Source organism: Vanellus vanellus (genome assembly GCF_965231255.1).
Source record: "Vanellus vanellus genome assembly, chromosome: 3".
NCBI lineage: Eukaryota > Metazoa > Chordata > Aves > Charadriiformes > Charadriidae > Vanellus > Vanellus vanellus.
The window spans coordinates 83087548-83106327 of NC_138907.1; the positions used below are offsets into that span (position 1 = coordinate 83087548).

The window sequence follows — 18780 nt, forward strand, 5'->3', positions numbered from 1 at the left end:
GAGGGCGGGGTGGTGGTGGTGTGGGGGGGGCGGTGGCGGCCGCCTCCTTCCTGCTGCCGGCGCGGGGGCGGCGGCGGCGCTGGCGCGGCGGGGCCGGGGCATCGCGGGCCCGGGCGCCTCCTCCCCTCCCCTTCTTTTCGCCTCTCCTCCCCATGGCCGGGAACTTCTGGCAGAGCTCGCACTAGTGGGTGCCGCGGCGGCGGGGCGGGAGAGCGGGGGGGGGGGGGGGGGGGTAGGGGGGGGGGGGGGGGGTAGGCGGCGGCGGCGGCGGCGGCGGCGGCGGCGATGGTGGGCCGCCAGCGGGCTTTGTCCATTCATTGCCGGGGCACGGCTCTGTCGGGAGGCCCGGCGGGGGCGAGGGAAGCGCCGCGGCGCTGGGCTCCGTCTTGCCAGTGGCGGCGGGGCCTGCTCGCCTCAGAGTCCCCTGAGGGAGCCGGGGCTGGAGCGCGAGGGCAGCCGGAGCCGCCCCGGCTTGGGGGGTGTTGGGGCTCTCCGGGAGGGGAACCGCCGCCTCCCGGTGTTTCCGGTCGGTGCTGTGGTCTCCAGCGATGGGGTGGGGGCGGCTGCGGCCCCCCCGGGTACCCCAGTGTTTAACCTTAAAGCTGAGGTGCCCACCTTAAAGCTTAAGGTAGCCCGCGCTGAGGGCGTCCGGGATTACGTGGGTGCCCGCCCTGTACGAGACGTAACGTACAAACCTTGCTGGGCACCGACAGTGCGTATGGTCTGTACAGCCAGTTTGGTTTGCTATAGGTAAAGGCTAATCCCAGTCCCTGATACTTGGTGGTTTTTTGCATGGCTTAACTTTGGAAAACCCACACGCGCGTCTCCTTGAGAAGATGGCATGAGGCTTGGTTAAAGGCCACCAGCCCTTTAGCCCTGAGCTTTAATCTGTGGGCTGCTTGTATGGGGGACGTACAACGTATGCACGTTGACAGAGAGTTGCTGAAATGATTCTTCTTTCCTTTAGTTTACAATGGATTTTGGATAAACAAGATCTATTGAAGGAACGCCAGAAAGACTTGAAATTTCTGACTGAAGAAGAATATTGGAAGCTACAGATATTTTTTACTAATGGTAAAACTGTTTTATTTTTATTTCTGCCGTAAAATGTGTACGGTATCTGCCGTGTCTAAATGCAAGTTTGAATTGCTTAGAGAATGTTATGTTTTCATTGTGATGTTGCCTATACTTTCACAACCTATTTTAACCAAGAACTGGAACGTCAATAACATTGTCATTTGTTAGCTGTATTAACACAATTTTAGGAGAACTTACAGGCAAATTAGTTGCATATATAACATTTTAACCTGTGATGGGACAAAACATGGTACATTTTCTTATTTTCAAGAGGTTCTTACCAAAAGCATAAAAGGAGAAGAAGCAAGCAGAAACTTAGCAGAAACTGCTAAGCTAGCATATGAAAGGCTCAGTGTCAAGCTTTAATACTCAAACTGGGCTTTCGGTGGGCTCTTAGGCTGTGGTAAGTATTTTAGCTGATCTGTGCAAAACAAACCAACCAGCAAAGCTTAGAAACTTGTTATTTGTGTTCGGTGACGTTCTTTGAAACCTGCACCACAGCCTGTGTCTTGCCTTGTGACTGATTCCCCAAGCACCGGCTGGCTCTCAAATTGTCTACAAGTTTCTGAGAGCTGTTGGCAGGCAGCCTGTGCTCCCAAAGACTTTGGGGTTTGTCTGCGAAGTTACCTAAGACTTACTTCATCCTGCAGAGCATTTAGCCCTCTGAATGGCCGCACTGGAGCATATCAGGTTACGTAGGCACTTAAACTCTTTTCTGTGCAATTGTTCAGCATTTAAAAAAAAAAAAATCTCCCTAAGCAAAGCATATTGCTAAGTAAGAGTTTGTTTGCAGACAGCTCGTTAGATATTTTTCGCAGCAGTCCTTTAACATACAGAATGCTTATTTTTTCAGCTATCTGGCCAGGCATACTTGAGACAGAGAAGTTAAGTGACTTTCCTAAGGCCACTGGAAGATCTTATGTCAGGGCTGGAATTATATCTGTGAAAGATACTTATCCCAGCTTCTCTCTTAGCTTAGCTATTTTTATAATAATTGCGTATGCTGCAAATCTGATTGCTGTGGATACATCTGTGTTACTGCCTATATAGCACCAGGAAATCGAGCTAGCAATGATTTACCTATTTGATCAATTCCTGAAATTCCTTGAGGTTAAAACAAAGTGGTGTAGCTTCATAATGCAAAAAAGAGAAAACAGGGTACTGGGATTTCTAAAACTGTATTTCTGTGCTAATTTTCACTACTAATAATTTGAATTGTGAAATACGCTTTTTAGAACATTTCACTCCAGTGTTTTTCTTGAGTAAACAAAGATTTGCAAAGTAGACAAGGTGGTTTCAATTTGTGGTTCTTGGGCTCCTTTTTTTGGCACTCCTTGCCTTCCCTGAAGGTACAGTGTGTGACCCATGGCAGCTGGAGAACGGCTCTGCCAGCATCTCCCTCGTGCACGTATGAGCACAGCCTACCCTGGAGGAGAGAGTGGTGCTAGGCTTTCACCCCTTCTGTAGCAGAGAGAGGCACCTTCACAGGGAGGACAGTCAAGGGCTGCTCTGTGCTGGTGGGAGCTCAGGCAGAGCTTGCTGTGTTCAAGCCCTTGATATGTGTTGTATTGTCACCTGCTTCTGCATAGGGGACCCTGCTTTGGGTTTATTGAGCCTCCCTCTCTTCTCTCCTACCTCCTGCGTTACCTGGGTAGGGAGATGAGTCTTGGCCCCTCAGCTTGTCAAATTCTGCGTGTGTCTGCACAGGAGATGGTTGTTCCCTAATGCAACCAAAAAATTGCCTGCTGTCTCATCATTGGAAAACACATGCAATAGATCACCAACTGATTGTATGGCCAGGCACAACAACTCCGAATGTTAATACTGTACGGAAGGAAAACTATCATCTTCTAAAATGGTTTGAAAGAGGAAATTTGTGTTGATTTCTCTCTTTGGATCACAAAGTCTTAATAGAGTTCTTGGTTGAAAAGCACATTAATTGATTTCTCTTTCTGGTTTAGGGCAGAAGCTGTGATGTTTGTGTTACAGGCTACTCAAGACACTCAGATTTAAACCAATTTTTATTAAAAAAAAAAACACTGAAACCACATATTTTGTAAACATAAGGGAATAATCCAATAGTTTCTTTAAAAATATTTAAAAAATTAATTACAAGCATTGGACTTTTTCCCAGCATATACAAGCTTCCATTTCATTAAGTCTCTCTAGGCTCTTGTCCATTTTTTTCCCTAAACCTCACTTGATATTTCTCTGACAGCAGATGGCCTAACTGTTCCTGAAAATCCCATGGGAGTGAGAAACATATTTGGAGAATTCTGTTTAGCTTAGTATTTGGATTTTTCTGATGCCTTAATAGTAAGACAGCTTTGTGGCCCCATGGTCAAATCAAAGGGAAAGATCCTTTCAAACCTCCCAAGATATGCTGATAAATATTTTAATATTTGTACAGACGCTGCATACCGAGCTTAACTTCTTCTCTGGCAGAATTGCTTGTCCTACCGTCACTGGCAAGCTAGTCTCAATTTGGCATTCTTGTTTTTAGGAAAAGAGTGGTATGACATGGACGGGGACTTAATGTTGCTTTGGGTAATCATAGTGGGTTACAAATTAGTTACCTTTTCCTGTGGAAAAAAAAATTGCTAATCATCACTGCTGTTCAGGGTGGTTTTCTTCTTTTCTCCTACGTTCAGCCCTTTTTAGCCAACAACGTCCTTGATATTTGCGTGTTTTAAAATGTTGTGCTGCTCATTAAAAGTGAGGGTAGGGTGTACCCTGGCTATTCCTAAGCGATATGGGATAAAGGCATGGGGGGGAAGAGATCTGGGCTTGTGTGCTTAAGTAGAGACTAAGAATTTAGCAATGACTGCCAATAGAGTTCTTACTTTTCCCATCAGTGGTCACTGTCTTGATCTTGCTGCATATATTTTAAATATATATTTAAGTGTATTTTAAATGATAGTTTTGGATATTTCTGCTGAGGGAGGGGAAAAAAATAAGAGAGAGTCTTAACACAGCCAAGCCTTGCTCAGAGTAATGGCTGTGAAGAAGTATGGGAAAAAAACATGTAACAACCTTATGTTTCACTCTGCCATTCTCTGTATCTGACCCCCGCTTTTAATCCCGGCTTGATGCATCTAATTTGCTTGGCACCTTTCCTTTGCCTGGGAGGCCAAACAAGAGCTACCTGCACAGATGACACCAGGGTTGTTTCTTGGCCAACTGGCAGAGGACCACTGTGATGGAGCAGCTGACTGCATCCTCTGGTCTCCCACCCCCTCTCCCAAGACTAAATATGTCATTTTTTTAACACCTGCTGCCTCTGCCAAATTTAATGACCATGTTTGTGTTGGCAGCTTTAGTTGTTTGAAAAAAAACCCATCCATTTTGCATGGCGCTGAAAAGCCATAGGCTTATATTTTAAGTATTTGAATTTGTTTTGCTCTAAAATGGAATACCCAAGCTTTACCCTTCTGCTATTTGTGTTATCATCTTCTTAAAGGTCATACTCACTTTGTACACAACAAAGTCAAGTTACCTTTCCCTTTTTAAAGGTGTCCAGAAGCTTCAGGATACAGTGCTGCTTCTTCACCTGCAGGTCTGTAGGTTTACAGCAATATATTGTCTCCAGAATGACGTATCTGAACTGAGGGAGAAGACTGTGCTGCCGCTCCTTAGAATCCCCAGCACTAGTCGTGATTTGAGATCCTTTGCTATTTGGTGTCAAATTGTTGTAAAATCTCAACTCAAGCTTTTGTTCATTTTTTTTTAAGTTATCCAGGCTTTAGGTGAACATCTTAAATTAAGACAACAAGTTATTGCCACTGCTACAGTCTACTTCAAGAGATTCTATGCCAGGTAGGATTGTTTACTATGATGGTTTGAGAATAAAACAATTGCTAGGCACATTTTGGTAGCCCTTTAAAAATGCAGTTCTGTATTAAAAACAGTGCCACTTTTGTTTTCTGGATGGTGTAAAGCTTTTATGCTAATAAAGTTAATTTAAGCTTTGCTTTTTCAAAAGGAAGTGTGGTGCTCTTAATAGATTAATCGTTCTACGTGTATGAAACAACATATTATAATTTTGTTATAACATTTCAGATATTCCCTAAAAAGTATAGATCCAGTATTAATGGCTCCTACGTGTGTGTTTTTGGCATCCAAAGTAGAGGTATGAAGTATTACAATTTTTTAATGTAAAATTATGTGATGTATGAGAGAGAGAAAACGTTTAGGACTTCTAAAATTTTTGTTGTTCTTCATGCTTTGGGGGTTGAAACCTTCTCTTTTTTTGTATGGATTTCTATGGCAATTTAAGAAAAGGAGACGGAGAAGGCCTTCAAACATGTTATTTAGTACTTGATCTTTCACAATTTTGTCTGAATTACTAACCCTGAAGGGCCTCTGAAAATTGGAAAGAGTATTTTAAATGGCTATTTCACTGTAATACAGTGTTTATGTATTTACATACACTATCTCCTAAATTGTGTGCTATTGCCTTTCTGGTGTGTTTTTCCTTATTTATGTTTACTCAAACTTTAAAACATAATTTGAATTTTTTTCATAATTATCCTTTTTGCTTTCATATAGTGAGGGATCCTCAGAGTTTACCACACTTTCATTACTTGAATTAAAAGTATGTTGTAGCTCATATGGTGTGTTTGAGAAATTATCATAAGGAGCTGACCCATTAGGGATAATGGTGAGAAGGCTCCATGCCTCCACCATCAGAAATCCACTTTGAATGTGACCAAGTTAGCATCAGCTGGGCACTGCTCTTAGTCCTCTGTAATGCAAGTTTTTCAACTGTTTGAGAAGTGTCTGTGTAATGGAAAAAAGTCAAATTGGCCATTTTGTGATATGTCAGGACTAATGAATTTTACAGGAGGAACTCAAATACTTAGTGGATGATAGAAGCAGTCCTACTAAACCAGTGTTTACGTGTGGTACTGTTGACTGTATAAATACTGTGGCACCTTCCAGTGTTTGGAAGAGATGAAGGAAAGGAGAAAGATGCAGAATATTGAAGAGAGTATTTTTTATCAGCCTGTTAATTAAACTTTTAAGAAAGCACAGACATAGAGCGTACATAGGCAGATTTACTTTATATTATAGAACACTTACTAGAAGTCAGTGCAGACTTCTTTACACTATGGCTTCTGCAAGTTTAGAATGCAGCTATAGTGGTAATGATTCTGCTATGCACTTCTCTGAAAGAACATTCACTATAGAAATATTTCAGCTTGCTGAGTGTCTCAGCAGAGAAGCTAAGGCTTCATGGAAACATAATAAAAAAAGGTAGTTAACGACAGGTTTCTAAAGGCAGTTTTCTCTCCAAGTGGGTTAAGGAAAAACAACATGCATTCTTGAAGCCCTCTTGTCTATCTTGTCTTGTAGGGTGTCAGCCAACTGAGCTTTTGTGGCTTTAATACCTTTCATAAATGTTTACTGTCCCTCATAACATAAACAGCAAAGTAACTAATAAATGAAAAAACTCTTTACCTAAGATCCTTTAATTTACTCTGTTCAGCTTAAGAAAAAAAAAAAGAAAGAAAAAGGGGTGGGGAAAAAAAAAGAAATACTGCATTAAGCAGCCATTATTTTAATTTGATAACACTGTGAGTATATGGTATTTCAGGTGGTTCACCTCATTTACTGTTCTTTTTGTTCAGGAATTTGGTGTTGTTTCAAATACAAGGTTGATTTCTGCTGCTACTTCTGTATGTAAGTATTAGTAATTTTCATTATACAGTAGTTGGGTATCTCGGGAGATCAGACATTTTCTTTGTGGTTTGTTTATTTTTTAAATTTTTGTTTGTTTTTAAAAGGTAGCCTTTTATCAAGTCATGAGGGGGGGCTTGCATGTTGATTGCTAGGAGTCAGTTAAAGCTGTACAGAATAAATAACTCATGTTTTTAAATTTGGTAACAGAAGGGTCCTTTCTGTATTAGTTTCGGTTGATTCTTGTTTGAACTTATACCAAGCATAAATAAAAACAAAGTAGTAAAATTAAACTAGTGAGGTTTATAAACAGTCTTGAGTAGTAAATTGATTCCTGAACTACTCAAAGATAGAATTGGAAACTTAGGGCTTTATTTGTCTGTTTTACAGCAGGTACGTCTCCAAGGAAGTACCTGTTTTCAGAATTTTTGGTAGTCTCCGTAGGTCCCAATGTTTTAATCCATTTTCCCCATCATAGTATTAGTCTCTGCGCATGATATTTATTTCTAAAAATACATCTTATAACCTACATACTGTTCACAAATAAATGCAATAAAATCACACTTTAGCTACTTCATTCTCTGTCTTTCACACCTGCCTTGTACTTCCCAGTTCCTGTAACTTGCGTCTCCTCCTTCAAGGTCTTAGTGATGGCTTCCTTAACTGAATGCTATAATTTGACCCAGAAGGTCCAGCTGCTCTCAGTAGGCAATTCCTGGCTGTGCTCTTCACAATGTAGGTCAGTGCTTTCAAAATCCCTCTTAGCCATTGAGGGGACAGGTGACTGGCTGCATGTGTAGCCTCCACACGCTCCACAGTAAGTATATCAGTCCGTGGGCCTGGCCTTATGACAGTTCCACCATCAGGAACTGAAACGCATCTTCAGTGCCAGCATGACCAAGACCAGTACTGGATTTAGCAATAAAAGTTGCTATTTTTACAGCAGTAGCATCTCACAGCACAGATCTATGTGGCAGTTTTGATGCATCAGTGAGAAATTTAGATGAATTTTAGTAAATAAACAGTAGTGGATTTTACTTGGACTTCTAGTCCTGAGCCGTGCTGTTTCTGAAAATCCCAAGTCTCAGAATCCCTCAGAAGTTGTCTCCCCATGGTTCTTCCTTCAGACCTAGAAGCCCTGCCTGTCCTGATAAGTACTCTGCATTTCACGGAAGTGGGGACAAAAACCAACAGGCTTTCTCCTAGTGTTTGTCTTTTATTCTACCTGGTCTTCCTTTACTAGAGTTGCTTCAGTAGCACACAGGAATTTTTTTGGAGGCCTTCATACAAAAGGCAAAAAATCATGAGGCAAGACAAGTAAAAGAAAACTAACAAAAGGGATGACTAGTGTAATAGTAGTCGGTTGAGGAGGATTGTTTGCTTTTAGTTAGGTAGAAACATGAAGTTGGTAACACATGCTTCCTTTGTAAAGAAGATAATCTCAGATTGATTTCTGGTAACCTCTTCAAAAGCTTTTCGCTCTGTTTCCACAGCTCACTAAAAAGACAGTTCCATATGGTTGTGTCTGCAGCTTGCTTTGTGGGGAAAATGTTTTGTTTCCCTATCTTCCCCCTCAAAGTGGTTTGGTTTTTTACTAGGTATCTTTTCAGTTTGCATGCTTCTTGAGAAATCAGTTTTATTCATTCTTCTCTTTCTTGAAATAATTAAAATTTCCAAGCAATAGCCTAGTCTTAAAAATTATCTAGCAAAGCCCACCATAGGTCTCAATGTTGAATTCTTTAGGCCAGAGGACTGGCACTACCTTTTCATCAAAGTGAATGGTGTACCGATTTTCTGGAAGTAGTATCAATTCATACTATACTGTCTGTCATTAATATAAGGAATGTTGTCCACCTCCAGGATGTTTAAATGTTACCTGTTTTCCGTGGAGGACAGGGACTTAAAATAGATTTTAAAATGTTTCACTTGTACAAATCTCAAATTCACATCCTCAAGTGTACTTCAGTTTTTCTTTGCTCAACATCCGAATATGAGATCACTCTGGTCTTGCAACTTAACATAATTCTTAACAGTGCACTATTTGTACCTGTTCTCCTTGCAAAATGCATGAGGATAGTTAGCTATCTAAACTGGGGATCATCATGAGCTAGAAAACTGAAGATATATTTGGACGTTTTCTTGCAGGCAAGTGGCTTGAATTATATCATATGCCTAAGCAGATGCTTAGGTGTCTCTTTCAAGGAGAAAGAGACCCTTGAAGTGTCTGATAATCCAGTGCTTCAAACATATGTCTGCAGTGTGGTGAATTGACTTCTTGCTTTGAATCTGAGCCTGTTTTTTGCATATCCAAAATCTTTACATCATGGACAGACCAGGTCTTCACCCTGACCTCGCTCATGTTTTTCTAAGGCTATATTACATGGTTTAAAATATTGCATGTTGAAGGATCAAGACTATGTAAAAAAAAAAAAATCCCATGTGAAAATTCCATTTGGATTTAGTGTTGGAACTGAGATTCTGAAGAGATCACCAGATTCTGAGTGACATCAGTAGCTCTGTGAATGATAACTGTTGGGAAGTTAGGTGTCCATAAGCTAGTTGGTAGTTAACCAGAAGATTTTGCAGTGTCCAAAGCAACAGAGAAGTGTCTGTCAGAGTACCTCTGAAAATCTGGGTTTCAGGTGTATTTCTCTTTCCCTTTCAGTATCTTAAATCTTATCACTTAATTTTTCTCTTTCAAATACAAACCTGTGCTGCAAGCAGTTGTGCTGCCAAATGCATTTGAAGGGCTGTGTATAGATGAGTTAATAGAAAAGCAAAGAAGTTAAAGAATCAATTACATAATTTTTAATATACTTATTTCTCTTTACTGTAGTGAAAACTAGGTTTTCGTATGCCTTCCCGAAGGAGTTTCCTTATAGGATGAACCATGTAAGTACGCTGTTTGAAATACAACTTGATCAAATAAATTAAAAGACAAATATTTGTTAGGAGGAAATCCTGTCTTTTAAATTCTAAGAAAGAAATATTTTCATACTTACATGTCAGGGTGCTCATAATTAGTTTTGGATAGATTATCAGGAAAGTTACTTACATACGCTCCTTTCTTTAAGTTGTTGACAGGAATGCTATAAAGAGAAGTGATGTGACTGGCAGACTGAAATAGCAATTTTTATATAGTATGATGATAAAAGAGCTTTAGCTTTTTTTTGAATGTTCTTGTTTACGAATACATTGCTCCGGGGAAGGTAAATAGCCGTTGCACCTGGGATGCTTCCAAGCTTGCACACAGGAGCAGTTGGCTTACAGAAAGCAGTTTTATTTTTGCCTGTAAAATGTAATGGCTTTGGAAAATAATTTTTATTTGTTATTTAAAAATTAGATCTACTAGTGGTTTTCAAGGCGTTCTCGGTCACAATCCTGAGAAATTTTGTAGTTTTTCTTGAAACCAGTTTTGACCTGTGCTGTAGGATTTTGCAAGTTAAACAGAGACGATTATTTTAGATCGTCTGTGACAAACGCTACTTTTTTGTTGGTTTGGTTTTTACCCAATCTAGAAAGCCAAATTATATATCAGAATATAAAGACCCTGTAATAAAACTGCACTGCTATTTTACAGGTAAAGGCAAACATACTGCTTTCCTGTAGCCAAAGCAGTCCAATCTCTTCCTTGATATCACTAATGCATAGTTATCTGTATGGAAAATGAGAGCTGATTTAATTGCTACAATTGGACAGAATATTTCATATGAACGTAAATCTGAAAATACTTTAAAAGGCCATTTGGCTTGTTAGTGGCCTGATGTAATTCTACAAAAGGACTTCTGTATTGCTGTTAATTGTTTATACACTGGGAACAATTTGCTGCTGCCAGGTGTTGAAACAAATCAGACAAGTACTGCCAATGAAGTAGCGTTTCATAGTAAACTTGATCCAATATGTTTAAATGTGTTGTTATTCTGACTGGAGTTAAGTTATAACGGTGGTAAGGCAATGGCTAATAATAGTTTGACTTTTGTTTGGTTTTGTAGTTTCAGATGAAATGCATTTAGGACTGTTAGGAATATGTGTTGAGAATTCCTGTGGATTCATGATGTTAAACTGGATGCCAGTTAATTCTTTCTGCTGTCTGAAACATGCTGCTGTTTAACTGTGATTTTACTTCTTTGCAGATACTAGAATGTGAATTCTATCTCTTAGAATTAATGGTAGGTGGGTTTTTGTAGAGGTTTGCCTTTTTTTTTTCTTTTTCTTTGTACTGATGAAGAATATTTTGAATTTTGTGCTATGAAATATGCATTATGCTATCTTTTTTTCCATCCCACTACAATTTTAGAATGATGTCCATACAGGTCTAACATTTACATTTTCAGCAGAATGCTGTAATTGCTGTGCTGTCATGTAGGCTGAGTGAGGGCATTCTCACCTCCTTGCCTTGAAGCTGGTCTTCTCGACAGAAAGAGAGCAGATTGTGGGAGCGCTGGGGACAGGAGGAGCGTGTATGTCTCTGCGTCCTACTGGTTAGAGCACTGTTGGGAAGGGTAAAGCATAGGTTCTGTTTCCAGAACTGCTTCTGTTTTTAAAAGAAAGGTACCTCTATGTAAGTCCTGATGCAGAGACTAGGATGGCTTGTCAGTGTCCTTATTGCCCCAGATGAATGTCCAGCCAAGAGCATAGAGAGTTGTATTCTTGCTATGCCCTCTTCTTGCCTGGGAGAATCTGGACCTCTACAACAGTCCAGCTTCAGCAGAAGGTATGGGTAGTACCTCACTCAGGCTAGTCTGTAACCTGATAATTAGATTAATCTTCTAGGAAGTGAGATGTGGGTTTGAACCCTGTGAGGAAGAAACTGAGTTCAGGGCCTCCCATTTTCTGAGATGGTGCTGGAATTATTAGGCTGTTGGCTGAAAGGAGCGCAATGTAACATTTTCTTCCAGGCGCTTTCAAAGAAAGGAGCTATACCTGCTTTTTGTAAGGGTTGCCATCCCATTGCTGTGTTTTCTAGGGCAGTTGAAAGAATGCAGCCCAGAATTCTTAGGGGGCTTAGGTAAAGTGGTGCCTGATTTCTGCAGGTTGGTTGGACTTGGATGGGTTAGGCACTGAGCTGGCTGCACTAGGGTAACTCTGCCCAAGTGCAGAGAAACCAGGAGGAGCCTAGTGAGTTAGGCAGCAACTGAGAAAGGATATGTTTTGGGAACAGGGCACAGAGGAGGTCGGATCAAAATTTTTGCTTGCGCCTACAGTTGTTATCACCCATTTTAGATATCCTGTTTAGATTTAGTCCTTGATACCTCTGCTATACATGGCAGTAACTCTTGAGTTTTGTATACAGGAGTTTTGTCACAAGTAACTGCATTTGCAAGAAGTTACGTTTTGGGGATTCTCTTATTTTTCCAGTACGCTATGCAACATACAGTATGTATAATAACGGTCTTGCTTCAGTGTTCAGCACATGTAACTTAATGTGGCTTTTCCCTATAGTATCCATATAGTTGGCTGCTTTTAGCAAGAGGATTGTTCCTTCTTGTTTACACCAACCTGGGCCTGAAAAGCAGGGATTTGAGAGCAGTGGATCTTTTTTTCTTTCTTTACAAACCAGTGTCAATTATTTTGGCATGCCTTCCATGTATGGTATTTAGTGACAGACTGTTTTCTGGCAGTGCTTTGTATTTCCAAGTGGGAATTACGGGTTTGTAAGCAAATGAGGTTTCAGTGTGCTGCAGATGTGGCTTTCTCTGTCTCTTAGGGGAAGGACATTGACAGACTGGCAACCATGCTATGTAATGGTATTCTAGAGAGAGCGCTGCCCTCATTAGAGCAGGGTTAGGTGTCAGAATGCTACTTAAAAAAAAATAATCAGTAATTGACTTGTAAACCAAATGTTGTTTTTTTTTTTTTAATACGAACTGACAGCACATTCTGCATTGTGATCTTACTTTTATCCTGTTGACATTTTTCCTAGGACTGCTGTTTGATAGTATATCATCCTTATAGACCTTTGCTCCAATATGTGCAAGATATGGGCCAAGAAGACATGCTGCTACCTCTTGCATGGTAATGAAGACAATGATTAACAACAGTGCCTCCTTTCAGCAAGAAAGCGAGTGTTTAACAGTTATGCTTCGAAGGTGGTTAAGCAAAAGCAGATTTAGCTATATTTGGATACAAAGGGCGCCCTAGTTAACCTGTGCAGGTATACGTCCCTGACTTAGCTTATGCTGTCTTTAACTCAGTAGTGATTTTACTTTTGGAGTGATCTGATTTTTATTTTTAGACTAGCTTTAATAGCACAGGTTTTTTACACTACTGAACGGTGACTGAGCAGCAGTAATCTTTTTCTATTCATGTCAGCTTTCTGTTGTATCTCTTTGTAGGACGTAGAAGCAATATATAGGGTTTTTTAGCTGTGTTAGCAGAACATTTATTCTTTAACTGTATCTCAAACACAGAAAGACAGTAACAAGACTACCTTTACGCTTGCCCTTAGTTACTTGTGAAACAGGGATAATTATTTTATGGTATGTGTCAATACCCTCTGCAGAATGACATTTATGATGCTATAATACAGTGCTTCTGCTGTGACTACAAGAAGAAAAAAAAGAAAGGCTTTAAGAGATTTTTTTACAAGGGAAGAGATCTTTTCCCTTGCTGTTTTGCCCTGTATCCTCACTGTTTCTGTTTTCTGGGAAACTGACAAAATATTTGGAAACTGACAAACATTTATAAACTGACAGCAGCTTTTGAAGTCATATAATCTAAAGGTGAATAGGATGATACTTACAATTTCTTTTTTGCACAGGAGGATAGTGAATGACACGTATAGAACTGATCTTTGTCTGCTGTACCCTCCTTTCATGATAGCTCTCGGTAAGTAACACAAGCAATGTCTCATGTCATGTTAAAGTGGATGTTTGCTGTGCACTATGCCATCAACAAACATTCCTTAGAGTGCCCTCACAAGGTGCTTCAGTTTGTGTTTCATACAGTACTGACAGTGTAGCCTTGCAATTTAGCAAGTCTTGAAGAAAAAATCAGATAATTAATCTCGAGTTTTCCCTGTTGAACCATATAGTATTTTGTCTGACTTACAAAAAAAAATAGAATGTTTCTAATGATATTAAAAGTGGATCTTTTTTCAATATCTCTGTTACTTGATCTTTGCAGCTTGCCTACACGTGGCCTGTGTTGTCCAGCAGAAGGATGCAAGGCAATGGTTTGCTGAGCTATCTGTTGATATGGAAAAGGTACTCTGTTTTTTCTTCCCGTCACCTGTAATGGACTGACCAGAAATGGTAGTCATGGTTGTAAAACTACTCTCCTCCATGTCTGTGGTACTGAATTGAATTTAATTCAGTGATCATATGTTAGGCACTGTTGAAGTTAGGTAGATCTCTCGGGGAGGGAGACAATGTCAAGTCATTCGGTTATCACCCTGCTCTGAAAGTCAAGACAGAACCATTGCATAACGCTGAAGTGTTGCTGCTGTTGCCATTTTTCAGATGGAAATATAAAACCTTTGCATTTTTTTTGCCAGAAAAATAATTTCCAGTGGTTTTCCTCATTCAAGATTGCCAGCATGAGTTTGACTTTTAAATTCTGGTGCATGGGATTTTTCTGATTTGCCTTTCAGCATTGTGCCTACATACTGTTCTCATTTTTTCCCTATAAATGTAGGTAGTATAGCAGAGTGTAAAACATTCTTGACGCTTTGAGGATGACCAGGGCCGTGACTTCAGTCAATGTTAAACAGGGGTACGCCAAGATCATTCAGTTCTGAGTTTCCTGCTATTGCAAATACTATTTCAAATAATCCCCTTCCTGAATTTCTCAGGTTCCAAGGTGCAGTTGTTCTCATACTAGTAATGTTCTTCATCTTCACTAATTCCTTTTACTTTTTAGGTTGACTTCTTTAACCTTTGTTTAGCTCCAGCAAGCAAGCCAAACTAGTACACATAGTCCTTGTCACAGTGTTTTACTCTGCACGTATCTTTCAGTCTATCTTTTTTGAAACCAAGTGTCTGGAATTAAATGGCATATTATGGATGAGATGTACCATTGCCCTATGCACCCTCCATATTGCCCTTTATCCCACTGATGATATCCTGGCATTGTATTTGTATCCCTGGCATTGTATTTCTATTCCAGGATTTGTCTTCAAATTTAAGCAGTGTTGATGCTATGCTGCATCAAGAGCTCTGTGAATTACGCTGTCATGCATGTAAAAGCAGGGCGATAATAAATTGGCAGCAGAGAAGAACCAACCTATGTTTGGCAGATAAGGTTACCATAAGCTTGGTACTACTGAACGTGTTTGAATGTTCATATGTCCTGGTTCTCGTGCCAGGGATACAATCTAAGCTTGATTTTTTTCACATTGACACCATGGACCTCTTGGCCAACTATGATTTTTGTTTCAAAGATACATATTGTTCTCGCACTTAATGCAAGTCCATGTCTTAAAAAGAAGTCTACCTTACTAATTTAGAGAATGATGAAACAAATTATGAGCCAAACATTACCCACCTTTTATATAGAATAGTGCACTAGAAATTTAATAGGAAATTAAGGTAGTTGAGGTGCAGTAGATAGAAAATGTCCAAACTGGTAGAGAATGCTTATGCTTCCAGAAGTGGAGTATGAAAGTTCAACAACTCTTATTATATGTATATAAGAATGTAATAAGAACAACCAGTACAAGTATACAAGAATATAATAAGAACAAGGTCTTTATTTCTTGGAAGGAAGGAATGTTTTTGTGGTTTGGGGCTTTTTTTTTTTTTTTTCCTGCACTGTGCCTCTGATGAGTATAGAACTTTGATAACCATCAGTTACTGTGTTGGTGAGCCATGGTCATGTAGTTGCAATCATGCTGCCAGGTGTCTCTATTTTCCCAGTAGCATAGTTATAAGCTGTGACAGTAGTAGCTTTTTATTTATTTACTTGCAATCCAGCTTGCAGGGGAGAAGTGGTATATACTGTTGAATGGGAAGGAACGTATTCTGTTGGGGCTTCCATTCACAATTAAATAAAAAAAAAAATTATAGAAATGGTTGATTGCCAGACCAGATTAAATGTGAGACATCTCTGTTTATATTATGAAAATTGTGCTGCTTAATTTCAGTTCGAGACATGTTTAATTAATTATGCACTTAAACTGACTGTGACAAAGATAAAATCGCTACTGTGTGTGACCTTAGGATCTATTTTCTTTTTAATCAGATTTTAGAAATAATCAGGGTTATTCTGAAGCTGTATGAGCAGTGGAAGAACTTTGATGAGAGGAAAGAGATGGCTACTATTCTTAGTAAAATGCCTAAACCAAAACCACCTCCAAACAGGTACTGTACTTCCTGAATACACCTTTCATATAGAAAAACTGGACTACTATCTTAAGAAGGAGTAAATGTTTAATTTGAGGTATAGTGTATGTATTTGCAGTGCAGACCTTTCTATTACAAACATCCAGTCTGATTGTTGAGGAGACGGTGAGAAGCAGAACATTTGTTGTTTTATGGAGACCATTAATGTGATTAGAATGTGATCAATACTGCTTAGCAAATGTAATGAACCGCGGTGCGAGGCTCCGTGGCTGGGCCAGATTCCTTGGAACTGGGCCTGCTTGATGTTGTATTTAATTACTGTGATTAAATATCACTGTTGGAAATCTGCACATGCAAATTCCTGTGCACATGCTTGTGTAATGTGAACTTTGAAGTGTTGACTTCAGAAGTAGGTTCAGCAGGCAGCTGTATGGGGATATATTGAAATTATTATTCAAATAAATACACTGAAGTTATTTATGCATGCAGAGAATAACCTTTGCATTTTTTATGAAACTGAGCAGAACATCTTAACCTATTTGTGTATGTTGAAGTATTTTCCTTCAAGAGGTTTTTACTACTTTCAGAATACTGTATTTTTTTAATTTAAAAAAAAAGACAAAAATGTAATGTGATGCTTCCTTTTGAAGACACATGGTTTTGTTTTTCTTTTTCTTCCAAACAGTGAAGGAGAACAGGGTCCAAATGGTAGCCAGAACTCTAGTTATAGCCAATCTTAAAACATTCCAAAGAATTTCTTTATGGACCACTTTGACTGAAGACATCCTGGGATCTTTCCTGTGTTCATGAAATGGACAGAAGCTTGTAGTAACATCATTGACAAAGAACCTGAAGAATGAATAGCTTGCTTGTGTCAAGCATTTTTGAAAGCTTTTTCTCTAAAACTGTATCATTTTCTCTGACGCTGGAGCAATTGTACTAAGATTTTTCAGTGTAAGGAATCAAACATTAAACCAAGCTGCAAAAGATTAACACTATCCACTCAAAACAAATAGTTCATTATTGGTTTTGTTTGCTTTGAGAAAATTGTAACTTGCCATTGAAGTGAACTATTTTTAAAGCGACAGTAACCTGAAGCCTAAGTGTAACTGTATTAATGACTTGTGTTGTCTCCATTTTGTTTGTGACTGAAGGAAGATAGTGCACTCTGTGTTAAATCTATTTGTTACCTTGAATTTGGTTGTTTTCTTAAAAATAAATATGGATTCTGTAACAAGTAACACAGCAATCCTTCAGAAACAAAGCCTAAAAGAGCCTGCAAATAGTATTATTACAGTTTTAATGAAAGCTGCAGGAAAGAAATTCAGTTCCTTTTTTGGATTAGAAAAATGCTGTTTTACTCAGTAGATTACTTGGATGTTTTTGCCATGAAGCGTAGTAGCCCAGCTTACCAGAGAAGTGCAATATGTATAGGGATTCTGCAGTTTTCTAAAACATTTCAAGTGTTAGGAATGAAAAAACCCCAACATACTATGATTTTTTTTTCGCAAGTAAATGTACTGTATAGTACAATATTTCACAATCAAGTACGAATCTGGATACGATTGCTATTTTTTATGGTGGATTTTTTTTGTACAAAAGATATACACTGTTAGTCTGCCTTCACTGTTAGTGTGAATTCGTGTGGTTCATTAGAGAGTTTATTTAAAGAGGATCAAGCTTTTGGTGAGCTTCATACTGGCTAATTATAATTGTGATGTTAGGAGCAACTCTTTAGAATAACTGAAATGGGATTCCTTGGTTAATTATGTGCTGGAGAAAATGAGATTCCTTCAAACAGAAGGCCATATCCTGTGTTCCTTACTCAGGCAGATATCCCACTGAAGTCAGGAATTGGCCTAAGTCGAATTTCTTGATTTTTAGATAACTTTGTTTTTAATTAAGTTCTGTACAACTTCATTTTGAGTAATAATGCTGACTTGCCCAAGTATAAAAATTGAATGATAAAATAAAGTGCAGTAATATTGTTCTCCTTTCCCCCCCCCCCCCCCCCCCCGAAGCAACACATTTCACTGGTCTGAAATATTGGAGGCAAACTCTTGAAAACCCTTGCTCTGTGATGCATCTTGGTTCAAAAAAATGGCCCCTTAAAAAACAACAAGTGTTTTTTTGCAAATATCTGTCTTTGTAATTGGCTGGTCATTCAGTGAAATGTAACTGAAGTGTGCTTGTATGTAGCCCATTAGGCTACTAGCATTTATTTCTGTTCAGGTTATTTATGTAAAACATTAGGTAAACAAGCCCAAATCACTTTGGTGAGACAGAAAATATATACATTTTGGTCTTTGCTACTTTTGTTGCCATTTGACCCATACCTTTTGTAGCCACTTACTTGATGAATTGGAATTTGGCTATTTGCCTTTGTTTCTTGAAGTCTAAAATGTGCTATTTGTATGTGGACTTGGGGACTAGAAATAAATCAATGCAACTTGACCACTGTGTGGAGTTCTTAAACAGGAACTGTTCTTTAGGTAAACATCAGTCTTCTCACATATACCACATAATCTGCTACGAAAGCTAATGTTTTGAAATTAGGGATTTCACCCTATTTATGAAGAATTCTGGCTGGAGCGTTTAAAAGTTTTCTTGCTGCTCAAGAGCCTTTGCAGACTTGACTTCACACCTAAATTACCTATGTGACCTAAACCTCAGAGCTAAAGCATCAGGCACTTCTTGATGGTAAATAGAAGTATCTTAAGTCATTTCTCTACTGAGCTGAGGA

At 39.2% G+C, this 18780-nt stretch overlaps 1 protein-coding gene across 1 annotated transcript; it reads left to right on the top strand.

Moving 5' to 3' along the window:
* The first annotated feature begins 69 nt into the window (after positions 1-69).
* Positions 70-18028, top strand: CCNC (cyclin C). Its single transcript, XM_082481317.1, has 11 exons — positions 70-184; positions 968-1074; positions 4809-4893; positions 6659-6759; positions 9593-9648; positions 10890-10925; positions 12680-12771; positions 13517-13584; positions 13882-13961; positions 15937-16055; positions 16723-18028. The coding sequence occupies exons 1-11, from the start codon at positions 153-155 to the stop codon at positions 16775-16777; spliced, it is 831 nt and encodes a 276-aa protein (XP_082337443.1). The 5' UTR covers positions 70-152; the 3' UTR covers positions 16778-18028.
* The last annotated feature ends 752 nt before the right edge of the window (positions 18029-18780 follow it).